Here is a 26,128-nt window from a genome sequence, read left to right on the forward strand (position 1 = left end):
CGGGCTGCCTCTGGCCGATGGGCAGTGACAGCTCTTATTGTCGGGGTCTGGAGTGTGTTGTCTGGAGCTTAGGGTGCTGTGGGAGCAGGTGGTGTCTGCACCCCCAGAGCCCAGAGCTTCTACCACCGGGTCGCTGTGGTGGGGACGCCCAGATGTAGGGTCCCTGGTGGCCATGGAGGGAGGCCCTGGTTTCTGTGGACAGATCTGAGCAGTGATGGACCACCTCTCCTCAGTAGCACGCCCCCACCCGTGTCCCACTGTCCCCAGTCCGTCCCTCACATCTTTAATGCGTGGGCACCACCTGGTGGCCATTTTCTGTGCTGCAGTATCAGTGTCCCACGGGCAGAGACAGGGGCTTGGGTGGGGGGATCTTAGCCTCTGCCCTCTACCCTCAGTAGAGGAAAGGGGTGCGGGTGCCACCCTCCCCTTCCTGACAGGGCCGACGTACCTGTGAAGCAGGACCCAACCGTGCAGAGCACTCTCAGAAGGGGAGGCTCTTCCCCCACGTTTGCCACAGAGACCCCACTGTGCCCTGGACCCACGGCCCTCGAGTCGGCCGGCTGCTCCCCTTTCCGCCGCCAGGGGGCACTGCCTGCACACAGATCCAACGTCCAGCTTCCAGACTGGCCTGGGCCGGTTCCTCCCCAGGGACCCTGAGGCTATCTGAGCCAGCTCCAGCTCAGCGCTGCTGCCCCAAGGCTCATACCCCACGCTGGCCCCCTGGCCTGGGTGAGGTTTCTCCAGAGGGTCCCTGGCCCCTGGCCCTCACCGTCTGCAGTGGTCTTCCTGTGAAGGTGTGTATGTGGGGGTCCCCGCTGCCAAGGACAGGGCGCGGCTGTGCTCGTGCTGGGCACTTGGAGCCCCTGTGTGGACACCTCTTGCGCTACCAAGTCACCACGTGGACATGGGTGGGGGTCCTTCCCAACTGCCCCTCTCCAATGACCGGAGACACTGCCTGGCGGCTGGCCCCGGGGCACGCTGGCCACCTCGGGGGGCTACTGAAGCTGACCACTGTTGCCATTCAGACTGGAGAGGCCCAGTGGGAGCAAAGTGACCATTTGCCGGCCCCTGAGGGCCAGTAGAGGCACGCCCAAGCTGTGCCCCAGGCAGGGGAGCTGTGTCTGTGTGTATGTGTGCGTGTTGGGGCTTGGGGGGGGACCCTAGGCTAGCGGCCAAAGGGACCAGGGCTGGGGTCACTGAGACAGGCCTGGAACCTTTCTGAACTTCCAGGGGGCTGGCGGGTGGGCCCACGTGTGGCGGAGGCTCGGGTCAGCAGCATCTTGGGCTGGCCATGCCACAGCTGCACCTCCTGGGGTAGGTGCTCACACAGGGTGCTGGTGGGGGCTGCGGAAGGGTCAGGGTGCACACCCACAGCCGGCCACCAGGTGGCACAGTTGGTGGGTGGGCTCCAGCCAGGGCTTCAGGAGGGTGGGGCGGGGGGTGCTTCTGGTGCGGGTACAGGAGGCCTGGGGGTCCAGGAGCAAGGAAGCCAGGGGCTGGGGGCTGAGGGCCTGGTGGGGGAGAGAGGGTCTGCTGCTCTGCTGGGGCAGAGGGCCAGCCTTCTGTGGCTGTGCCTGGCACCCCTGCCGGCCTCATCTCCTGGGTTGCCTGGTACCAAGGATGACTTCTCTGGGCTTGCTGGCCACAAGTGAGGGAGCCAGCGTCCCATCCCGGGGGCTGCCAGAGCCATTCGGGGGCCCTGGCCTGGGGGTAGGACATGGGGGAGGCCGGTGGTGGGTTTCAGTCAGCTCTGCACACAGCCCCCCAGTCCATTGGAAGTGTGTGCAGGGATGTGTGCTCTGTGTGTGCATCTGTGTATGTATGTGAGCATTTTTGTGTGTGCCTGTGTATGTGTAGGTGAGTGTGTGAGAATGTGTGTATGCCTGCGTGTGTGAGCATGTGTGTCTCTGTGTGTGCGTGTGCACATGTGTGTCTCTGTGTGTGCGTGTGCACATGTGTGTCTGTGTATGTGCACATGAGAATGTGTGTGCGCTGGTATGAGCTGTGAGTCTGGGTGTGTGTCTGTCTGTGTGCACGCCTGCCTGTGTCCTTGTGAGCTTGTGTGTGTGTGTTTCACGGGCCGGTGAATGCACGTCCGTGTCTGTGTGCACGTGCGTGTGCATGTGAGTGGCCCCGGGCTGTTTCCGGCCGCGGCTGGCCGAGACCCCCTCTCTGGGCTGGGCGGCCGGCTGGGCCCAGGTGCGGCCTGTTCTTTGTCTCGGGCTCCGAGTCCCTCCCGCTCACACGTGCTGTGCAGATCCGTCAGCCCTCCCTCCCGGGGAGGCGGCCAGGAAGGGGCCCGGAGCCCAGGCGGAGCAGACCCCGCGGCGGCCGGAGGCCTGGGGGGTGAGGTCATCTCAGCCGCCTCCCCTCGCTGGCTGCCCAACCACCCAGCCCCCACCCCCAAGCTGCGCCTCCGGCTGCTGCATTCCAGCCCCTCGGCTGGGCGAGGCCCACTGTGCTCTGTACCCCAGTTCCCTAGCTGGGAAAGGGGACCCCAAGCCACTGTCAGCCCCCAGCCCTCAGGGGGAATCCTCTGGCCCTTGATAGGCCTGACCCCAGCCCTCAGTGAGTGCCCCAGGTCTTAGTGAGTCCCTCAGGTCTTAGTGAGTCCCTCTTGAGCCCTCAGTGGGACCCCCAGCCCTCAGTGACCACCACCACCACCCCCCACCAGCCCTTAGTGAGCCCCCAGCCCCTGTTTGTGGAGACAAGCTGTGCTGTCCACACCCTCATCTCTCAGACCCTCCAGCCCACCCACCCCGGGCCCCCGGGCTCGCAGGCTCCCGGGCTGACCTTGCACCAGCATCCTGGTTGCTGGCCAACTGGAGACCACGTTGTGGCCACTGTGAGCTTGGAAGGCCTTCCAGCCCAGGACTCATCTCCCAGTGTCTGCTGGGCCCCGGGTGTCCATGGGCTGATTCCCGCAAGTAGGTCACCAGGCCGCTCTTCCTAGTCTGTCTGAATCTGTCAGGGCCACTGAAGCCTGCCCACCAGTGGCCCTGCTCGATTTGCCACACACGGGCCACCGCAGGGTGACAGAAAAGCACACGCAGCCCACTGTACTGTGACACACAGCTATGCGCAGGCCACTCCATGGGGCACGCTGACCGGCAGACTGAATGTGGGCCTCCCTGAGCTGGTCGGTTCCCACCACGTGCATGTCCCCTGAGACTGGCCACTTGTCCCACGGAAAGGCTCACGGGACCCCTCTGTGGCCGGGGAGCTAAGGAGGCCATGGCCTTGCCCTGTGGCCCCACTCGGCTTGGAGACTGATGGGGGTGCTGCCCACGTCCCTGGCCAGGGGGACAATGGACATTCCTTCACGCCAGGACCTCACTCCATGGGAGCCAGGACCCCAGGGTTCCTGCCAGACAGTGGAGCCCTGCTGGCCCTGTGGGTGAGGGTCTCTCAGGACCCCCACCCCACTGTCTGCTGCAGGCCAGGATCTCCAAAAAGCCTTGTTGTCTGAGCCGGAGTGTGTGTGTAGGGGTGTGTGTGTGTGTGTGTGTGTGTCGGTCAGCAGTTTGGAGCCTTTCCTGAGAGAGCTTGTTGACAGGGCCCCCCCCCCAGGGTCTCCCACAGTGCTTGGGCCCCTTACACTCTGCAAGGAAGGGTACGTGTGTGGATGTGTGGATATGCATGGGGTGAGGAGATGTGTATGTGTGTGCACGTACATGTGTATGCATGTGTGTGGATGGGTGTGCGTGAATGCATGTGTGGTAGATGTGTGTGTGTGTAGGTGCATGTGGGTGAGTGGACCTATATGAGCGTGGATGTGTGTGTGAAGCTGCGTGTGTGGTGTGTGCACAGGGGTGGGGTTTGGTGTTGAGTGTGGGCGCTCCCTGGTTTCTGGGTGGTCTCTGCCCAGCCCCCAGCCCCCCTTCTCCACTTCCCACCTCGGGGACTGTGCTGATGCAGCAGGCAGGTCGGGACCAGAGAGGCGGCTGTGATGGCCACGGCGGGGCCAGGGGGTGGGGGGGCTCCTGAGCACCAGGAAGGGCCTTCCTTGGAGAAGTCCCCAGCCTGGCCCTGTCTGGGCCTTCTGCACCCCAGCAGGATGCTCGGAGGGCGCCCAGGCCACTTTGTCCTCCCTGAGCTGGCTGCCCTGTCCCCCCAGCCCCCGCCCCCCCACCACCACAATGAGGCACATGACCCTGAAACCCAGGACAGAAGTCAGGCCCTGGGGGGCGGCCTGCTCAGGACAGGGCGGGGGGGACTTGTGGGGATTAGGGAGTGACGTCTAGAGGGACAGGTGCCTCTTTATGCTTGGCCCCGTGAAGTGCCCGTGTGGCGGGGTCTCCGTCTCCGGGTGACGGGCGGGTTGTGTTCCGCCTGGTTTTCCATCGGACCTTGGCCAGCTGCAGTGCCTAGTTTTCCGGGCAGGGGGGAGAGCTGACATAACACACCGGGCCACGGGGGCTCCCCTAGGGAGAAGAGGATGAACCCCCAGCCACAGTGGAGTGCGGGGCACCGGGCTGTGCCAGCTGCCGCGGGTCCTGGGGCACAGGGGTAAAGGGGCAGAGTAATTGCCCAGTGATGGCATTCAGGGGCAGTTTTCCGTCCCCCGGGGTTCGTGGAGCCTCAAGGGCCCAGCAGGAGATGGGGCTCAGCTGCAGCCACAGGGCCTGGGGTACTGGGGTCTGAGCACACACCTGGACTGCCCAGCCTTGGCACACACCCCGAAGTCCAGACTCCTCTTCCTTCCCAAGGCCTGGGCCCCCGTCCCTCCAGGCCCTTACCTCTGGCTCTGAGTCCGGGTACAACAGCCTGCACTGGGGGATGTGTGTGTGTGTGGGAGCTGTAGGGTGTGTGGGGTGTGTATGTATGTGTGCATGAGCTGTGCAGTGTGTGTTTATGTGTGTGCATGTATGTGTAAGCTGTAGGGTGTGTGCGCGTGTGTGTGAGCTGTAGGGGTGTGTTTGTGAGTGCATGTGTGGTGAGCTGTAGGGTATGTGTGTGAGCTATAGGGTGTGTGCGAGTAAGCTGTAGGGTGTGTGGGGATGTGTATGTATGTGTGCATGCGCTGTATAGTGTGTGTTTGTGTGTGTGTATGTGTAAGACATAGAGTGTGTGTACGTGTGTGTTGTAGGGTGTGTGTGTGTGTGTGGTGAGCTGTAAGGTATGTGTGTGAGCTATAGGGTGTGTGTGAACTATAGGGTATGTGTGTGAGCTGTAGGGTGTGTGTGTGGATGTGTATGTATGTGTGCATGTGCTGTCCAGTGTGTTTATGTGTGTGCATATATGTGTACACTGTAGAGTGTGTGTGCGTGTGTGAGCTGTAGGTAGAGTGTGTGTGCGTGTGTGTGAGCTGTAGGTGTGCGTGTGAGCTGTAGGGTGTATATGCATGCGTGTGTGAGCTGTAGGAGTGTGTGAGCTATAGGGTGTGTATTTGTGTTTGCATGTGTGTGTGAGCTGTAGGGTAGGTATGTGTGTGAGCTCTAGGGTGTGTATGTGGTGTGCATGTGTGTGGGGGCTATAAGGTGTGCATTTGTGTGCGTGCGTGTGTTTGCATCTGTATGCAAACGTGTGCCTCAGCTACACAGCATGGCTGGTGCAGGGAGCCCCTTTCTCTGCCCCTGCCTGGGGGGCACCCTCAGCCAGCATCATGGGCTGGACCCCTCTACACCCAGTGACACCCCAGCAGTGGCTCCTGTGTCTGATGCCTACCATTAGGGTGACCCTGCCAGCCCCCGGTAGACACACTTTGAGGCCCCACCCAGGTTGAAGGGCTTGCTGGCGCCATGGGCCCTGCGGAGTTGACTCCGGGCTGTGGGGCTCGGGCACCCTCCCAGAAGGCTGAGGCCCACAGGGTGGCTCAGGGCTGCCCGGCCCATGGGCAGCGGGGAGGGGCAGGGCTTCCCCGCCAGCCGGCGGGCAGCTCTGAAGGCAGGTGCAACCACAGTCCGTCCCATCCAGCGTGAGGCTGTTTGCGAGGCTGGCACACAGGCAGGTGTGGCAGTGGTAGGCATCTGTGTGTGGACACACCCAGTGATAACACATACACACACGTGTGGATGCACTCATGGTTGTATACAATAAGGGACGCACCCAGCCATACACACGCACCCCACACAGCTCACGCACTGGTACCCACTGGGGCCCGGGTAGAACATGCACACACGTACTCAGGAAACCCTTGCTCATATGTGATCACACACACACACACACACTAGCTCACATGCACGCTCAGGCACGCCCTGCGCAAACACAGGCACTCATGTGCTTGTGCACAGGCCTGGCCTGGTGTGGGCCTCCAGGGGCTACATTCCCTTGCACACGAATCCCGACTATCAGCCAGGAAGCCGGACACGAACAGAATGCTGAGTGTGAGTAGAGGGACTCCCCTCCCGCCTTGGTCTGGCCTGGGCAGGGTGGGGGTGGCTGGGAAGAGGCAGCATAGAGAGTGGGGGTGGGGGCTGGGGGACACAGCTTCCTGCCTGTCTGAGGCCAAGGGAGGGCCAGTCTCAGCTGGGGTCTCTCTGGGGACCAGCTCTGGCACTGAGACCCAGTGGTGCCCCTGAAGCCTTGAATGAGGGCAAGCGTGTTCGGGGGACTCTGAGACGGGGGTGGTCTGCTACGAGGTCCCCTCCACTTTGTCCCCACACTCCTTGCTGCTGTGTCAGACCCCCATGGTGGTGTTGGGGGACGTGTTGGGTGTGATGCAGGACAGCCCGCTAGTCCAGGGCCGTGAGCTGGTGCTCAGACAAAAGCCAGCCGGGACTAGTGCTGGGTGACCGGGGCAGCCATGGCAGGGGCCTGGGCCCCGTTCTCACTCCTCTCCGAAGTTCTGGTCCCTGGAAGCTGACCTGTGGCCGTCACTGCTGTGCCTCTCAGCCTCAGTTTACCTGAGATGACCTCACCAGCCTCCAGGGAAGGGGACACAGCAGAAGACCACAGCAAAGGGGTGTTGGGGGAGCACTGCACGGAGGGGCAGAGAGGGGCTGCCTGCTTACACACACACACACACACACACACACACACAAACACACACACACACACGCACTCCAGCCAGAGAGAGTGACCTCCATTAGAGAGGGGTCACAGTGACAATGTCGGCGCCTCCATTCTAAAGAGGGCCCAGGGACAGGGAGGGAGAGACCGAGAAAGGGTGAGCGAGACAGAAGGTGAGGGAGAGGGAGGGAGGCCGAGGCGACTGCTGGCTGTGGCCTGGGCACGCGCAGGCCCAGGCTGCGTCTGCTGGTAGTTCCCAGATGCGCCGCAGTCCCGGTGCCCGGGCCTGGAGGGAGCAGCTCTGTCCCCCGACATATGACCCTGGTGGCCAACTGGCGGGGAAGAGGACGGCGCGTCATCAGCCCAAACCGCCCTCTGGGTGCCCTGCAGGGGGGTTCAGCCCCGGTTGTTCCTTGGACTCGGGGCTGCACCCTGGTGTCACGGGCCCTGCCCGAGGGGCACGCCCCGCCGTGGGTGCAGGGTCTGCTGGTGGACACGGAGGCTGGCGGGTGAGGCTGGTGGTGGAATGTTTGGGTGGGGACGGGCGCTGGTCTCCTGTGGGTGAACGGACAGCCGGGCCAGGCCAGAGGTGTAGGGTTCGCTGTTTCAGGAGCTGCCAGGCCACTACCCCAAGGACCTGCCCCCTCCCAGCTGGCGGTCCCACCAGCGGCGCATGGGTGTGCCGGCTCCTCACTTGGCGTGGGCAGTCTGAAATTTCAACCAGGGTAACGGGGCGTGTCATGCCATCTCCTTGGGGCTGCCAGTTCATTTCCCCAGTGACTAATGGGGCTCGCTACCTTTCATGTACGTCACTGGCGTCCCGATCACTTCTCCAGTGAAGCCTATCATCAAACGGCCCCTCTCAACGTCGGGCTGTTTGTCTTCTGTGGAAAAGCCGTAAAACCCTTTGTTCCAGAGGCGTGGACCGGTGCTCGGCGACCACGGCCTCCTCCCCATCCATCCTAACTGTGTCTTTGAAGATTCAGGGGTTTCAAGAATGGATGTCGAGCTTACCGAGTCTACGCCACCCCCACCCCCCTGCCCCCACCCGCTGGCCTGCTGGCCTTCGTGGCTTTTGATGCTGTGCAGGTTTAAGAAGTGTTTACAAGCCCAAGCGTCGGAAGACTTTCTCCCACCACCCTTCCACGTTTCATCCTTCCTGTGATTGTGTTTGGCCTTTGGTGCATCGGGGTTCAGTCGTGTTTACGGTGGAACATATTTACTGCGGTTCTTTTTTATAGACAGACAGCTGGTTGCCCCATTGCCATTTGCCCCCCCAGAGAGCCTCCTTCCTTCCTGCAATCTCCTGGGCATCTTTTACAACCTCGACTGACCGTAAACAGCACGGGTGGACAGAGCCCTGGTGGTGCAGTGGGTCGCGGAGGGCGGATCACAAGGTCCACAGTCCAAACCCCCCGCCGTCCGTGGGAGGAGGACGAAGCTTTCCGCTCCTGTCAAGAGCTGCGGCCTCGGACACTGCACAGGCCAAGCTGCACTCCAGCCTCAGGGTCCCTATGAGTCAGGCTGCTCTCTGAGCTTGCACGTGGGTGCTCTGTTAAGACTCTGTTCTGGTTCTTCGATCCCTGTTGAGAGGCCCCTCCCACACCACCTGGATTACTGCAGCGTGAGGGCTTGTGTGAGTCTGGGTGCTTTAGAGAAACAAATCCACAGAAACTCATGTATCAGAGAGGGTTTTATGTAAAGAGTAAGTGCGCATCCAGAAAACATCCCAACCCAGTGCCGCCCAAGCCCACAAATCCAACATGAACCCAGATGTCCAACCCCAGTCCACAAAGTCCTCCTCCATCTCACAAAACACACACTATGACGCCGACTGCAGGAGGAAAGCCGAGTCAGTGAATGTATAAGCATCTCAGCGCTGGCAGGGGTCTCCACACGGCTGCGCCAGCTCCCAGGGCTGCATCAGGGTAGGTCCATGTGGCTTCTCCTTGGGGATGTCTTGCAGGAAGTAAGCCTTGTCAGCTGAAGCAGGGAACTGCTAAGGCAGCTGCACCCTGGTCTGACCATCACAAAGCAAGAGACCTGAGAACTAGAAAGACAAAGCTCACCATCCATTTATCCCTCCGCCTTTCAATTAGCCCCACCTGTTTTTATTGGCCAGGTTGGCACATTAACTACCGCAGGGCTCATCTTGAAATCAGGTGTGATGATCCCTTGAATGTGGCTCTTCTCCTCTTGGTGATACCAAGCCCTTGGCGTTTCCAAAAGACGCTTGAGAACCAGAGTGTCATTGCTCACCAAGAGATGTCGTGGGGCGTGGCACTGAAGCCAGGGGTCAATGTGCAGAGGAGACGCATCTCACTGAGCGGGCATCTTCCCCTGCACCTGTCATTTGGCCCACTTGGGATTCCTTAAGGAGCCCTGGTGGTGCTGGGGGCTCAGGAGTTGGGATGTTAGCCACAAGGTTGGCTTTTCAACCCCGCCAGCGGCTGCTTGGGGGAAAGTGGAGGCTGCCTGCCTACATAAGGTTTACAGTCAGACAGTCCACAGAGGGTCACCAGGTGTCCACACGGACGTAATGGGTGGGAGTTTGGGTTTTTAAACAAGCATTTACGAAAACCTTGTCTGCCAAACCTACAGAGGGCCAGGCGTGGAGGCACGTGCCTGTAGGCCCAGCCCCTCAGGAGGCTGAGGCTGGAGGGTGGCTTGGGTCCAGGAGTTCTGGGCTGTGGTTGGGCCGTCGTGTGCGGTGCTGAGGTCGGGTGTCCCACTGAGTCTGGCATCAGTAGGGTGACCTCCTGGGAGTGGGAGACCACCAGGTTGCCTAAGGAGGGGAGAACCGGCCCAGGTCTCAAACGGGTCACGAGCTTAGCCCCGTTCATCTCCTCACACCTGCTCACCTTGCCCGTGCGCCTGCGTCTCCACCTGCAGTTCGATGGGTGTGATGACCGGCCATGTAAGAGCATCGACCTTTGCCAGGTGCCCTGTTTCTTCTCGAGGGAGGGTGGGAAGAAGGTGTGCTGGAGAGACTGCCCGTTTCACTCCGGGTGTCTAGCTCATTGCCATCAGGGCACACGCGTGGCTGGCGCCGGTGCTGTGAGTTGGGCCCGACTCACATCGACCCGAGGCACGGCACAAGGGCACACCGCCCGGTCCTGCACCTGCCACCCTCGCTCACACTCGCTCTGGGACCGGAGCCCCTGGCTGCAGCCACGGTGTCAGTCCGTCGCATGGAGGGCCTTCCTCTGTGTCGCTGCCCCTCCACTTGACCGAGCACCAGGTGCCTTTGTATTCGTGTCCTCTGTGCATCTGCACAGTCTATAGTGATGTCCCCTCCTCACCCCGATGGCCGTCGTTGCCGGAATCAGTGCCTTCTTCCTGCTGGGGGCAGTTTCATCCCTGCGATCCATCTCCAGGAAGGAACTTTTTGCTTCGTTGTTGTGTGTGTGTGTTTAATCTCCTTTATTTTGCTTTGGGGAGAAAGATGAGGCTGTCTGCTTCTGGTAAAATCTGTCACCTTGGTAACCCTAAATGGGGTTGACCTTAGCTGGCGATTTAATTTACGTTCTGCATTTAGTTAGAGGAGACGTGCCGCGGAGCACACACCAGCCAGGCCTGGTCCCCCCCCACCCCCCCTTGTGGAGCTTTCCACCCTCGTGAACAGAAACTCGGAGATTCCTATCTCATCTTCAGAGTGCTGCTGTCCTTGTGATCCTGCAGAGAAAGGCCTTCCAAGAGCCCAGCGCCGACGGCGGGGCTTTTTCTTCTTCCTTTTTCACTAGCTCAGCAAAACGCGGTTGGCTTTCCCGAAGACGCCAGAGAGCAGTTTTAGTTTGATGATTTAGCTATAGGGTGCATGGGGGGGGGTGTCTAAGGCTGATCTCAGGGCAATCGTCTCAGGGGTCCGTCCATCCTCCACGGCTCCAGAAAGTCTGGAGTCCCCACGAATCCGAAGTTTGGTGCGGCCTCCTCTCTCTAGAAGAGAAGGGTTCTGCCGGGCAGCCTGGGACCTGGGCTCACCGGCGGCCTGCAGGCGCTGTCGCTGGCCTCCTGGTGGAGGCGGCTGCGTTCGCTGCACATCGCACAGCGTCTGCTCCTGATCGTCCTGCTTGCCTCCTGGCTCCTGGAGGGTGCCCACCACCCGCTAGGCCTCAGCCGGCCCCCAGGCACGATGCCACAAACTAGGAGCCGGAACAGCCGCGCAGAGGAAGTACTGAGCCTGAGTCACCGGCTGCCCCGTGTCCCCAGGTCCCTAAACCTCCAAACCAGAAACCAAAGCCCATGGGGGTCTCACTGCGCGTGCCGTCGCAGGCCCGGCAGCCGCCCCTTCCCGGCCAGTGTTGTAAACACTAGCATTGCTCCATTTTCTCGTCGGTTCCTGACTGGATTTCGGTTCACCCCGCTGACTCAGGCTCTGGTGCTATTACGATGGGGCTTCTTGGACTCCGGGCGAACCTGCGCTGCGCTTTCTGGTCTCCCAAGGTGAGGACAGGTTGGTGGCTCTGGAGGCTGTTCATCCTCAAGGGGGCGTTGGTCGCTGGGGTTGGGTGCCATCAACCGACCTAGGACCCCAGTACCAGGGTGAAGCGCCGCCCAGGCCCACGCCATCCTCACAGTTGGGGCTGTGCTTTGGCCCTTTGGGACAGCCGCGGTGCCAACCCCTCGCACAGAGTTTGCCGTTTTCTCGCCAGCACTCTACTTGACCCAGTGTGCGGTCTGTGGTAGTTACACAATCTCGGGTCAACGGATTGAAGGCATTAAGGTGCCGGGGTGGAGTCTAGTCTGTCAATCAGGTCACAGCCTGATGATGCCTCCTTGTGGGTGTGGCCTTTTGAGGATTCTGGGAGCTCCTCTCTTCCTCCCTGGTGATTGGACCTGTGTGGTGCGGCTGGAGCTTGTCCTACCTGCACTACCTGTGGCCTGAGCCAACCTGTGGACCGTGTTGCCAGAGCTTGAGGCTCCTTCGAGACCTGCTTCGAGGCTGGTAGATCCTGTCCCCATGCGTTCATCACAGGAGTGCCAGGGCTGCTTCACTGATAAGCTCCCCACACTGCTGACTGTTGCTGCCCCCACCCTGATGTCTGCTGCCTCTTCGTGGTGGGGGGAGAAGTGGTGCCTCTGCTTTCTGCTTCCTGGACCTTGAACTGGCAGCCCACGTGAGTTGAAGGACCTTCAGTCTTCCACAAAAGGGGGCCACACTCTCCCTGCTCACCTTGCTGTCGAGCAGCCGCACTCAGAGATCTGGAGGAGCCACGTGGAGACCCACGCGAACGCTGAGATGCCTCCACCGCCACTGGATCCACAAGACGTCACACCCACTGGCCTGTGATCTTCCTGCATTCGGCGTCCTTGCATGTGCTGCCTGAGCCTGCAGTGGGCTTTATGCAATAGTCCTGGACGCATGGGCTCCCATCAGACGTATGGACTTGATCTGGACTGGGCTGGGCTGCTTTCTTCATCGACGGTTACTCTTTGACGTAAAGCTCGTTCTCAACACACACGTCTCTGGACTTGTTTCTCCAGTCTACCGGGACTGACGCAATGTCCTTCTCCAGGGCAGGGTCACTCTCCTCAGAGCATGTCCAAAGTGCTAAAGAGAGTCCCACCCTCGTTGCTTGTGAGGACCGTTCTGACTCTACTTGTAGAAAGACAGGTTGGTTGGTTCTCTGGCCGCATTTAATGTCCTTTCCAACACCGTCTTGCAGCGGCACAGACTCGTCAGCTCTTCTTGACTGGCCGCCGTCACGCCCTGGTGTGCCCGTGAGGGATCGGCACGTCCTTGGCCTGGGTCGGACACACCCGAGGTGTTCAGGGGCTCACCTGTGCCTCCACCCGCCACTTCAGCACGTCCCACCAGCTTTGATGAGCTGGATTCCTTTGATCCCAAGGTATTTTTGCGCTTCCCCGTTGATTTCTTCTTCACTGCCCGGGCCATCCATCTGCGTGTGAGTGCTCAGAGTGACCCTTTGGGATTTCCCTGCATCAACTCCCCACACGTAAGGATTCTCCGGGAAGATTTCGCTTGTCCTTTCCCCACTTATTTGGGGGCCAGACAGAAATAGCATGATGTCGCTCTTTTGAAACATCCGGAGACTTCTTTTGTGTGGCCTAGCACGCGGTCTCCGGTGGTAAATGTTCCACTCGCCCTGGACAAGAATGTACATTCTGCAGGTGTTGAATGGAATGTTCCAGAAGGGCTGGTCAGGTTAAGCTGCTGATGGTGCCGATCCTATCTGCCGCACCCTGGTCGGGGCGGGGAGGTTACTGTCTGCTTGTTCTACGGGTGACCGGCTACTGCGTGAGACTGCTGCTGTCCCCTCCCGTAACCAACGCCTTGTAGGCGTGGTGTCCGTGTCGGGAGGGAGCGTGCACGCCTCTCCGTCACAGACCCCTTGATGGCTATGGCCCTGCCCTCCATCCCCAGTCTCTCTCTTTGCGCTGAAGTCCGTGTTGTTGACGCTGTTGCTGGGGGCAGTCACGTCGGCCCTGCCTCAGTGGCCACATGCACAGCAAAGCGGAAGGACCCACAGGATTATTTTCAGAGCAAGGATGCCACTGTGAGGATGGAGGGACCCCTGCCCCAAGCCATGGCGTTTCCAGCTGCCTCCTCTGTGTGTGAACGCGGGTCACAGGATCAGGGCGATCAAAAAAAAGCATCGAGGGGCATCTGCACGGTGGCGCTGCACAAGACCACGGAAGGCGCTGTGGACCGTCGGAAGCACAGACATCTGTCTGGGAGAAAGTCCAGCCAGAAGGCTTCTTATAAGCCAGGGTGGCGAGACTTGGTCTCCTGAAGGCTGACGTATGCTCAGGAGGAAGCAGTGCTCAGCAGTGGTCCTGCCTCGTGGGCGCAGTGTGTGCTCCCTGCTGGGGCGGCCCCACCTTATCAAAGTGGACAGGACACTACTGTCGAGTAGACGCTGACTTGCGGCGACCTTATGGGGCAGGGTCAACGGCCCCTGTGGGTTTCTAAGACGGTGTGTTTCCAGGAGTGGAAAGCCCATCTTTCTCCCCAGGAGCAGCTGGTGGTTTTGAACTGCTGACCGGATGGACTGAAGTCCAACCTGTAAGCACTCCACCACCAGGCCTAGCCCCTGTGGGCCTGCCTGTTGTTTGGGGAAGTGAGTGGGGCTCCGGGGCTGCAGGGTCCAGGGACTCTCGCCGTTACAAGGCTCTGCCCATTATTCCACGTTTCTCTCCGCTCTCCCCAGGAGCAAGGGCCGATCTGTTTGTTGGCTGGCTGCCCGGGCTCCCAAGAACCTGGCATGGACATGGGATGGGCAGCACCCCCCAGGTGCCCTCACAGGACCTCAGCACAGACACCCGGGTGGCATCAAATGCCGTAGCAGGCGCAGGAGGAAGCAATGGTACGGAGTCCAGGCAAACGCTTCCTGAAAACCAAGGAGGAGCGGACATTTCCCGACTCCCTCCAGACCAGACACACAGACACGAGGAGCCAGAGCAGTGTGCAGTATCCTCGGTAAGCAGAGGGGCACAGATTCTATGCAGAACTGGCACAAATCCAATTGGGCGCCGTGTTAAAGGGCGAACGCTGCAGGTGGGGAGCCCAGGGTCCTGCTTCGCCGCCAGGAAAGCCGCCCGTCGCCGGGTTGGCAGACTTGGGAGGGAAGGCACACGAGCGCCCCACAGGTGCAGAAAACGGTCGGCAAAGTCCCACAGCCAATCCCGCTGGGAAGTCTCTCTGAGACCACGCGGGGTCAGTGGAAGGGGGGGACCCTCCACGGGACCCCAGACATGGATGAGCCCCTCCGCAGCCAGACTGTGGCAGAAGCGCAAAGGACGGACGGACGCCGTCGTGCTCGGGGGTTGGTGAAGAAAAGAGGTCCGCCCGTGGCTGCCGGCCAGGCCAGGAAGTTGGTCTCTGAAGAAACATGACCAGGATGTTCCCGAGCTGTGAGGGCGGTGAGACTGGGACTCGGTCCCTTGGGACACACCTTTGGGAAAGACCGGTCACTAGGAAAGGACATTGGGGCTGGTAGAGCGGACTGGCAGCTGGAATGAGACGTGCTGACCTGGCGGCCACGAGTGAGCGCCACACTGGACAGCGGGCCCGACCTGGATGGCTGCTGACCGGTCACCGTGTTCGAGACCAAACTTGAGATGGCCCACAGAGCTGAACGTGAACTGTGACACCCCCCGCAAGCCCCCTCTAAACTTCGCACAAGGAAACACGGGACAGATCTTGGAGGGGAGCCGGGGGTTAGGGAGACATTTCTTAAAGCAGAAGAAAGAGGGGGAAGGAAAGAATGGGATCCATGGGATGTCGTCAGAATTAGAAATCTTGGAGAGAGAAGATACTTCTAAGAAAATAAACGGCCACGCCACGGGTTGGAAGGACACCTTAGTGACGCATGGGTGGTGTGAGAGCAGACTTACGTCTAAGACACGTGCGCGCGGGACGAGGAACTCGCTAGGCGGATGCAGAGGGCGCGTCTGGAGGACGGTGCTGGAGAGACCATCGGAAGAACCGTGGGCGGGTGGCCGGAAGGCTGAACAGCGCGGTGTGGGAAGAAGCACCTGAGAGCCAAGGGCAGGGGGACTGCAGCTCCTGGCCTTTGGACGTGATAGCCCCGGGGCCTCCTGCACTGGGCAGGCTGGCCACTGAAGAAGGAGGTGGTGCTGATGAGGGATCCTGGAAGTGCCATGCACAGCCACAGGACAAACGGACGTGGCTCGGAAGAAGGACAGCCAGAGCGCTCCTCAGAGACAAGGATGGCGAGAGATTGGGTCTCACGGACTTTGGGCGTGCTGTCAGGAGAGCCCAGTCCCTGAAGGACATCGCGCCTGGTGGAGTAGGGGGACAGCAAAAAAAGGAAGGCCCTCGGGGAGATGGACGGACACGTGGCTACGTCAGTGGGCTCCAGCATGGGGAGGATGGCGAGGGTGGCAGAGGGCAGAGGGCGCTGGACCGGCCGGGTTGTGGTTTGCTTCCAACGGGTGGGTAGCTGGGAGTCAGAGGCCCGCCTGCCATGGAAAAGCAGCAAGGGAGTGAGCTTGGGGGATGATTCTTATGCATTCCAAGCTAGACAGCCAAGGAGCAAGGTTTGGGGTGCTGCACTGTCTTGGATTGGGGGAGGCATGGCTAAATGCAGCCCCCCCACCTCCCGGGACCCCTCCTTAGCCCCCTGACAAAGAATATGGGCCAGCCTGTTGCTGGACCTCATGCTGGCCACCCCTCCCCAGTGGGGGTTGCAGGGTTGGGGCAAGACCAGGCTGTGCTAGCCCCTCCACACCTCACCCCCCAGGAAGGCAGCCCCTCCGCAGAGGGATGCAATCTAAGCAGAGAGGCCCCTGCAGCCGGGCAAGTCCGCTCCACCCTTGTCTCCTACTCTGTAAATTTCATCCCTAAAACAACATCCATCTTTCTAAAGTTGTTCACATATTAGCTCTTAAAACAGCACAGTCCCCGCCCCACTTCCTCTCCTGTGTAGGGGGCAGGGGGCTGCTGAAATTCACGGCTGGTCATTAACCCGGACACCCCCCCGCCCCCCGGGGAACAGTGACAGCCAAGTAAGCAGCCCAGGCATGCGTGCACACCCCCACGTGCACAGGCTCATGCACACCCCGCGCCCCGACACCGCCCCCGCCCCCACAGACGCTGGGGTCGGCTGGCGCTCCTCAGCCCAGCTAAAGTAAACAGCGAGGCCGCCCACTCCCACCCACCCCCGCCACCCCCATCCTGCACCTCCTGGTAAACTTCACTTTCTGGGCAAATTCTTAAAATAAGACATTTTTTAGAACCCTGAGCTGTGGACAAATAAAATTAGCAGCTCCCCGGGGTTGGCCCAGCTCGGCTGGGCTGGGGTGGCCATCTCCCGGGTGACTTCTCGGGGCTTAGTGGCCCTGCAGCGGGGAGCCTCGGCTGAGACCGAGCCTGGGGTAACGGACTTCCGCTGGGCCCAGGTGTGTGAGCTCCGGCCCCCACGACACATGGAGGTGGGGGGCTCCTGGTAGACTGGGGCGAGCTGAAGGACCTCCCTTTCTACTACACCCCAAGTATTTCTGCCTCTCGGCTTAGAATGCCCTTGCCTAGCGCCTTGAGCTGGCTTCAGGGGTCCCCAGGGGGACAGACGGCCTAGGCCCATCTCTCAAAGGCCACCTCCCCAGTGGTTTTGGAGGGGGGTGTCTGTGAGATGGATGGACGCGACCATGCCCAAGAGCCTGAAGATGGTGCGGGCTGGGCAAGGCCCACACGGAGGCCACCATGGGCTGGGACTCACTCTGCCGTCTCAGACACCTGCCAGCACGGACTGGCCTGCCAGGGTCTCCGAGACCAGTAGCCAACCCCCACCCCCACCCCCAAATGCAGCCATGGGGGAATGAAACCATGCTATGTGGCGGCTCAGCAGGCAAGCACGCTGCTGTGATCAGAGAGTTGGCGATTCAAACCCACCAGCCGCTCGGAGGGAGAAAGATGGGGCTTCCTGTTCCCCCCAGTCTTGTAGGGTCACTGTGAGCTGGCACCTCCTCACGGCGGTGGGTTCTCAGTTAAATAACCACCAGGGGAAGGGAAGGGGCGGACGATGGCAGGACTGACGCCCGCGAGGCCTGTGGGCCCAGGGAGGCGTCCCAGAGCTTGCTCCCACCATCTTGGGACCTGCCTGTACCCCCGCACTCAGCACTGTCCTCTGCAGCTTTCAAACCTTCTCCCGCTGGTCCTGTGGGGGCTGTGGGCAAGGAACGGATGACTCCGTCACGCTACGGTGAGGGGACGCGTCCGAGGTTTAGACTCAGATACATGCAGTCAGCACACGCTCTGAGCATAAAGGCTGGCCGCTTCCAGCCGCTGCTGGTTCACGGTCAAGTGAGACTGAAGCACAGCCAGCCCCGTGCCACCTCCAGGGTGGTGGGCATGTCCTCTGTGGGGCTCCCTCTTTGTGGCTGACCCGCTACTTGACTAGCTATGAGGTCCCTTCTCCGTGATTGGTCTTTCCCCAGGATGTGTCCCAAGTGGGGACCACATTCCACGGCTCCAAACACCAAACTCGCCGCCCTCAGGCCCATGCGGCTCAGAGACCCTGCAGGCCTCGTCTTTATGAGACTGGAGAGCCTCATCTTTCTCACTTTGGAAGGGCTGGTGGTTTTGAACTGCAGATCTCGGAGCTCACAGCCCAATGTATCACGCTGCACCACCATAGATCCGTGGTTCTGCATGTTCAGACCATCAGGACGTGGACACAGGTACCACGTCCGGCAAGCACGCTTGCTCTGGGCAGTTCAAGGGTCTGCTGGCGTCTGGGGTCTCTTGCAGGGGTGGAGTTGTCCTGGTTCCACCTGAATGTGCCTCCCCTAGATGGGCACTGTGGCCGCCCCAAACCAGGGGACACGTGGGGGGGGCGGGAGGGATGCAGTGGCACATGCCCTGGGCGCCTCTGAGCGGGGTCTGTGAACCGTGGTGTCTGCGCGGCCAGCTGTGAGGGATCACTCAGCACGTTCACGCAGCACTGGCCTCTCCGAGAGCCTCATGGCCAAGGTCAAGGCTGACCATGTGATCTCACTCTACCCAGTGCAGAGAGAGAAGACCCTGGAAGTAGCCGCCGGGCCTCTAAAGGCCAGTTTTCTCCAAGGAAGCAAGGTGGTGGTGGGGGTGGGGGGGCTAGTGCGCTGTCACTCTCACTGTGGGCAGGGGGGCGGGCGTGCCGCCATGTGCCATGCCAAGACGGCCCGGCCTGGCTCCCATCTCCGAGCTGCTTGGCACAGCTCAGACAGGGTCTCTGAACGTGCCCTGCTAGCCCTGTCCAGTCAAGGGCTAGAGGCACCCAGATGAACTGCCCAGAGTGTGGGACTCTGGCCAACCTCCCAGAGTGGCAGACCATGGCTGGGGACTAAAGTGACCCAGACAGAAACTCAGGCAGGCATTGGGAAGGGTCTGGGCTGGCCGGCCCGCCCGCCCTACTTTTCCCAGCAGCCCCCTTGACGCCACGTATGGCCTCCGTGGGCCAGCTGGCCGCCATTTCCTGCTACAGCCAGCCGGTGGTGGGCCTCTGAGCCTCCGAGCCAGGCCGGGGGGCCCCAGCTCCAGCTGCAGGGGAGGGGGCCGCACGCCACCCCCACTCCCGGCTGTGGGCTGTCCCTGGGGTGGCTTCCGGGAATGCTGGGGCCGCTGCCCTCCCCACCGTGTGCTGGGCCTCCCGCCCCCGCCCAGGGCCCCAGGCCGCTGGGCCATCGTTCAAGGCTGGGCTTGGGCTCCTGCCAACAGGGGAGTCCAGGGCCCAACCCCAGCTGGGGGTTCCGTGTGGCCTTGGGGGGAGCAGGGAGCCCCAGAGCCCGGGCAGTGGGTATGGGAAAGTGGGGTCTGCGTGCTGCTGTGACAGGAACCCCCCGCCTCCCATGGGTGGTGGCCCAAGTGACCCAACCCAGGCACAGTGCAGGGGGGCCCTCTCTCAGGAACTCAGGGTGGGGACCCTTCTTGGAGCTCTGAGGAGCCCTCTCCCTCTCTGGTTCTGGAAGGTACCCCCACCCCTTGTTCTCTGAGTCCCCTCTGGTTTTGGGATTCCTCCCTTGCGTGGTTCCCCATTGCCATTGGAGCTCTGAGGAGCACCCCCTCCCTCTTGGGTTGTGGGGAGACCTCTCTCCAGTTCTGGGGAGACCCCTCTCTCCACTTCTAGGAAGGCCCTCTCTGGGGTGGGGAGAAGCGCCTCTCTGATTCTGGGGAGACCCTCTCTCGCTGGGGCTCTGGGGAGGAGGCCCCTCTCTCTCCGGGCAGCCCCATGTCCCCAGGGCCCCGTGGTGTGGGTCCTTCGCAATACGGGTCTCTCTGTGACTGGGCAGTGACGGTTCGGGGGCCTGCCATGGCCTTGCTCCTGTGACGCACTTCCGACTCCACAGGCACAGGGCCGGGCGCCCTTCGTGCCCTGGCCACAGCTCTACCTGTAGCCCCTGTTGGGAGTAACGGCAGTTGCAGGGCCTGTGCCGCCTGCCCAGGTTGGGACCACTGCCCGCCCCGCGTCTCAGACACAGACGACAGCTGTCGGGTTTGTCCCAGGAGTGGCTGTGTGGACAGCTGGCCGGCGTGGCTGCTGTCGGGGGGTTGAGATGGCCCCCCTGAGGGTGGGCATGCAGGGCAGCTGGTTAATCCACACGGTCAGGCCTCAGTCCCCCCTTGTGAGGGATTCCTGCCTCCCAGTCATAACCCTAGGTGCTCATAAGACTTCAGGGTGGCAGGGGGCTGCCCCCTCAGGGACAGTGTAGTCACACTGGGGGGTGGGCTGCAGACCAGAAGCCCTGAGCTGCAGAGCTTCCAGAGGTGGGGCAGCGTGGGGTATGGGAGGCACCTGACACACGGGCAGTGGTGCCAGGCTGAGGGTTGGGGTGTGCCTGAAACCCCCGAACACAGCACCCCGAGTGCACCCCACACAGGTTTCTGGGTGCCCCATGTGGGGTTCTGGGTGGGCACTCAGCAAGAGCGGGTGGGGAGAGGGCTGGCTGGGCTCTCAGACCTCCTCTCTCGCCTCTCCTGGCCCCCACCACTACCTCCAGGGCCTAGGATTCCCATGGAACCCCCGTGTCTTCCCCACACACCTGTCTAGGCATGGCCTGAGGGACATACCCGCAGTGGGGCAGCTGACTGCGGGCAGGCCAGGCACAAAGGGCACTGAGTACCGAGCGCCTGGGTGGCGCACCAGCCAGCTGACCTTGCCTGGCGTCACGCTCGGGGCGCTTGGTGGGGTCTCCACTCCTGCCTTTTGGGCTGGCTTTGTTCTGGGGACCACGGCCCCTGTGGCCAGGACTGTGTGTGTGTGTAGATGTAGGGGACAGCTGCAGATCTTGGGTAGACAGACCCCAAATCTTACCCCTGATCACCCAGGCCTTGGTCAATGGACTGAGCTGGCCCAAGTACACCTCCACCCTGCCCTCCTCCAGGCCCCTGGACCTTCTGTCCTCAGCCTAGGTCCTGTCCACCCTCCAGAGCACCGGCTCATCCCCCAGGAGAGCTGGGTCCCAGGGCCCCGCCTGGGGAGGCACCCACAAGGCCAGCTGTGCACCCGGGCTCTGCGGCCCCTGCTCCCCTGCTGGCCCGTCCCCCAGAGCTCTCTGGAGTATTCCATCACATGGACAGATGGATGCGATAAGAATCTGGTGGGGGGGGGCACGTTCATCCCCGGGGTGTGTGTGGACAACCGACCCGTATCCCTCGGGGGCACCGCTTCCGGGGTTCAAAGTCCGCAGAGGGGCCTTGAACATCTTCAAAGGACAGCACATCACTGACTTATGATAAAAACGGGGAGGTCAAGGGAAACCCCAGCCCCATCCTTCCTGGCAGCCACGGTCAGGGGGTCACTGCTGCCCTGTCTTCCCCCACCCCAGAAGCAACTCCTTTGTTCCCTTTGAGGCTGACGTGACAAGCCATCGCCTGCAGCATCCACCCAGAAGGGTACGTCCCGGTGGCAGCGTGTCCTTGAGACAGAGGTGGTATGACCGTCCCCTGGCCCCACTCACCACCTGTCTCTCAAGCGACAAGGTTTCCACGTCAGAAATGACACCCTCAGAGCCTTCTGGAAGACTTTAGCCAGCTCCGAGGAACACCCAGATCCGACCAACCTCTCAGGGCGTTTGGGTGGCTCACCCTCACTTCCTCCAGCCAGAGTGGCACCGCCTGAGGAGGTGAAGGGCTGAAGTGCTCGTGGAGAGGTGGGCAGTTCAAATGCACCAGGGGGAGAGACATGAGCCAGTTGGCCTCCGTGAAGACTTGTCAGGTGCTGTGGGGTTGGTTCTGACCCACAGCGACCTTATGTACAAACAGGATGAAGCCCATGCAGGGCCTGCGTCACCCCTCCCAATCAATCATTCTTGTGTTTGAGCCACGCCACCCCTCACCCCCCCAATCTAGGGCCTTCCTTGTTCTCTGTCCCTCTACTTAACCTGGCAGGGCAATGCTTACCCGTGGGGCTGCAACCCACATGGTCAGCAGTTCAGAACCACCAGTTACAGTCTTGGAAACCAACCCCCATCCCCCACGGCAGGGGTCCCTAAGTCAGCCGTGGCTCTATCACAGAGCATTGTGCCCTTCTGCAGGGACCGGTCTCTCCTCGGCACCCTCCCACCCCCCGCTGTCCTGCAGGGTCTCAAATCCGACTTCCTCAGAGACTTGATCTTTGCTCTGCCATGGGCGCTTTGGTCGGGCACTGGCTCTGCACCCGCGCTGCTGCCCGCATCCCTGCTCGTCTTGGTGTGTGGGGAGGCTGCGGGGCAAGGGCTAGAAGTACACAGACGAGCGGGGGCGGGGTGGATGCATCTCGTTCTTTTCTTATAAAACCCGACTGTGCACCCTCCCAACAGGACAAAGACCTCTGCAGGAGAAAAGCAGGGTAACACCCCCACCCCCTCACACACCTATCCTCTCCACCAGCTAGATGGTGCAAGCACCTGTGTCTCCTTGTTAATGTTTGGGGACAGTGACCATCCACTCATGGCACCCTAATGGTATTGGAGCAACCTGCCTGGGTGCTGAGGAGCACCAGAGACGGACTAGGGGACAAGATGGACGGGCCTATCAGCTTCCCCAGAGGCACTCAGCACCCCCGTGTGCCAGAGCAGGGCGAGGCACTGGGCCTGTGGGCCGAGTAGGAGGTGGGCCAGTACTTGGGGCCATTTCACATTTGAACTATGCCCGCGCAGCCCCCCCATGCTGTGACTGCTAGTCTCCAAATCCTTGAGCCGAACAGACTTAAGTCGAGGGCCCTACCCCAGAGGGTCGGCACTGCAGGTGCAGACACTGGGTAACCTGCCAGGTGCAAAGGTGGCCACGGGGCTGTGGATCTTAGTGGGTGCACTACTGACCATGCTATGCTCAGGATCTTGGTCTTAGTTGGTCTGTCAACCTCCCTCCAGTGTAAGTTGTTACCTGTTGGCTTTCACATGTGGCCAAGCCATTTACCTACGCCTAGAGCTCGTGGTCCAGACAGTGTGTGAACCAACTAGAGAAGGAGCGGCCTATCATGCATCTTGAGGCAGAATCACAGCCTGCCGATTGCTAGGAAGCCCTTACCTGTTCTTCATGGAACACTACTGGGCCCCTCTTGGGATCTGAGCCCGCGTGCCCCGCCCACCTCAACAGACGTGGGCTGCTGTGCTCACTGCACATGGCCTACAGGGGATCCTGATCTTCGTGGGCAGAGAGGCCTTGCGGTGTGTTGCGTCTCTGGTGTGAAGGCTGTAGTACCTTGGTGGCATAATGGTGACATGTTGGGCTGCTAACCAGCTGCTTCATGAGAGAAAAGGTTTTCTTTTTTAAAAAATCACTTTATTAGGGGCCCATACAACTCTTATCACAATCCATACATACATCAATTGTGTAAAGCACATTTGTACATTCATTGCCCTCATCATTTTCAAAACATTTGCTCTGGGAGGAAGGGTTTTCTACTGCCAGAGTGAGTCCCAGAAATTACAGGGGGCAGTTCTAGCCTCCGATGGGGCCAGGGACTTGGTATTGACTCCAAGGTATTGGGTCTAAAGTCCGGAGAGCGGGCACTGTGCAGAGCGTTTAAGTGAGCCATGGAGAGCTCTGGCTTGAATGGCTGTGGGGGTGTGCTCTGGTCCAAGTGGCCAAGCTGCCGGCCCACTGTGCAGACCCCCATCTGAGCTGCTGCTGCCCCTACAGGAAATCGTGCTGGTGGTCTTCTTCGGCACCGAGTACGTAGTGCGCCTGTGGTCGGCTGGCTGCCGCAGCAAGTACGTGGGCGTCTGGGGGCGACTGCGCTTCGCCCGCAAGCCCATCTCCATCATCGGTGAGTCTCCCGCTGTGCTGGGCTCTCACTGCTGGCCACGGGCTGTCCCCTAGGTGGGCGGGCCTAAAGAGAGGCATCCACTGTGTCTGTATTCGTCACGGTGGTGTAGGGACGCCCGTGTGACCAAAGGCCTCTCCCCCCAGATCTCATTGTGGTTGTGGCCTCCATGGTGGTCCTGTGTGTGGGATCCAAGGGACAAGTGTTTGCTACCTCGGCCATCAGGTAGGCTGGTCAACCTAGAGCCCCAGAACCCCTAAGCACCCTCTCCTGGCCGGGCTTGGTGTGTGGGGCTTCAGTGATCTTCAACTGCCCTCTCGTAGTCCCTCCAACCAGGGAGTCGGGCAAGCAGCTTTCCACTCGGGGGTGGGGGTCTAGCCCTTTAACTACACGCCCAGAGGGTGGCTTGGGCAGAGGCTTTGTAGAACAGAATCAAGAGGCCCTGGGTGGGTGCAGGAGAGAGAAGGGTGACAACAGGGAACCGACCTTGGGCACGCCTTTCACCCGCTGACCACCCTCCTGCAGGGGCATCCGCTTCTTGCAAATCCTGCGCATGTTGCACGTGGACCGGCAGGGCGGCACCTGGAGACTGCTGGGCTCTGTGGTCTTCATTCATCGGCAGGTCAGTCAGGCGTGGGAGTCCAGCGTGGAGGCTGTGTGGAAGGGGAGAGGCGGGGGGGCTTGCCTGTGCGTGGAAACACTGGGGGCTTTGCTGTCTCGGCTGGGGTAGGCACATGCCCAGGGTCTCCCCAAGTCCAGGCTGTAAAGCACATGCCCCTCAATATCCAAACCCAAGTCTGCAGGAGAGCTGAAATGATGGTGGTTAGGCAGGAAGGCCCAGGAGTGGTCCGCCAGCCACCCTAAGGCCACCAGGTTGTATGGGACCTGGATGTCCCCGGGAGGGCACGTGTGAACATCCCCTGTGCACCACCCCAGGAGCTGATCACCACCCTGTACATCGGCTTCCTGGGCCTGATCTTCTCCTCGTACTTCGTGTACCTGGCCGAGAAGGACGCGATCAACGAATCTGGCCGCGTGGAGTTCGGCAGCTATGCGGATGCGCTGTGGTGGGGCGTGGTGAGTGGGGCGAAAAGGGGACTCCCTGAATTGGGGGAGGGAGGGGGTGTGCACACGTCCTCCGGCCTTTCTAAATCCTGGGCAGGCTGCAATGCTTGTGCCCAGCCTGGCTTCTGGGGCCAGGCACCTGTCCTGTGATGCTTAATGGGTACTCTCATCTCTGCACTTCAAGACAGTGCTGCAGACTGGGGTAACGGCCCTATGTGGTAGGGGGACCTCAGGCCCTGGGGCATGGTGGGGCTTCAGGGGGCCAGAGGGCAGGTAAGCTCAGCTAGAAGTAGAATGGTTTGACAGCCAAGGGCAGGGCCCATGGCATCTCCAGAGAGGGGGGAGGACTTCACAGGGTGCCCGAGCCGGGTGGCCAGGGATCTGTGAGCCATTGCATCTGTGAGCTTTTCTGGAGACAGGTGGTGCTGCCACCCCCACACCACCTACAACACCAGGCCCCTGGTGTTAGTGGGATTGAATAGGGGGAGGGGGGCAGCTTGGTTAGTGTAGCAGGGAGGGGGTGGGCGGTGTGTGTGTGCGCGCGTGCACAGAGCCCAGGCGGGGCCGGGGAGCGGTGCCAGTGCTGGGTGCCGGCCGGCTGCCGCCGTGGCACTGCTCGCCCCCCACACCTGTGCAAACATCCGGCAGTAGCAGGGAACACGGCCCCTTTGTGCGGCCTTGGCGCTGGGGCCTGCGTGCCGTCAGCTGCAGGCTGTGCCCAGCTCCACACGCCGCCCCCTTTGTCCCCATGGGGTCTGCACCCATCCACACTGCCCTCCCGCACCATAGTGAACCAACCCATAGAACTTTCCTAGCGCCAGCGCCTGGGCCACAGGTCACTCATCAGCACACCTTCGGTACACCTAGGGTGCAAGCAAACCCGGTCTGCTTTGCAGCCCAGGCAGGCGCAGGGACCTTACAGGACAGGGCCTAGCTGCCCCCTGTGGGTTCCCAGGACCAATCAAACTGCCAACGCTGTGGGTCTCAGCCAAACGTGGGAGCAGACTAGGGCTGGTGGGGGGTGAGAGGACTGGGATCTGGGCAGCCAGCGTCGCTCAAAGATGGTGGCTGTGCCCTGGGTGAGCTGCAGGGCCGATGGCAACAGCTCTCCCCAGAGCCCGCTCACAGGGACACTGAGCGGGAGACCTGGTGCGCTGTGAAGCCCACCAGGTGCTTTGAGGAGAACGGTGATGTGGACATTTTGGAAATCCACTGGGGCAGCCCAGCTCTACCCAGTGGGGCCCCTAAGATCGGAGGTGACTTGGTGGCAGCTAGAGGGACCTTTATCTCAGCCGGGGACCGGGCCTGAGGTTACTGGGGATAGTGCTGTAAAAGGCAACAATTGCTGAACAAGAAAATAACACCGAAATGTTTTCTGTAGTCCCTTTGATGTGCACTGTTCT

At 61.1% G+C, this 26,128-nt stretch overlaps 1 protein-coding gene across 1 annotated transcript in view; it reads left to right on the forward strand.

The window, feature by feature from the left end:
• The window catches only part of KCNQ1 (potassium voltage-gated channel subfamily Q member 1), a gene marked incomplete at its 5' end in the record, with an annotated part of 184,923 nt that overhangs the window by 25,636 nt on the left and 133,159 nt on the right, over positions 1–26,128 (forward strand). The window contains 4 exons of the mRNA XM_004713756.2: positions 23,537–23,663; positions 23,807–23,885; positions 24,186–24,282; positions 24,597–24,737. Coding sequence (XP_004713813.1) covers positions 23,537–23,663; positions 23,807–23,885; positions 24,186–24,282; positions 24,597–24,737 — 444 coding nt within the window. The remainder of the gene's footprint in view (positions 1–23,536; positions 23,664–23,806; positions 23,886–24,185; positions 24,283–24,596; positions 24,738–26,128) is intronic.

The sequence above is a fragment of the Echinops telfairi genome, unplaced genomic scaffold (assembly GCF_000313985.2).
Source record: "Echinops telfairi isolate 266 unplaced genomic scaffold, ASM31398v2 ScPeMD7_7417;HRSCAF=8455, whole genome shotgun sequence".
Lineage (NCBI taxonomy): Eukaryota > Metazoa > Chordata > Mammalia > Afrosoricida > Tenrecidae > Echinops > Echinops telfairi.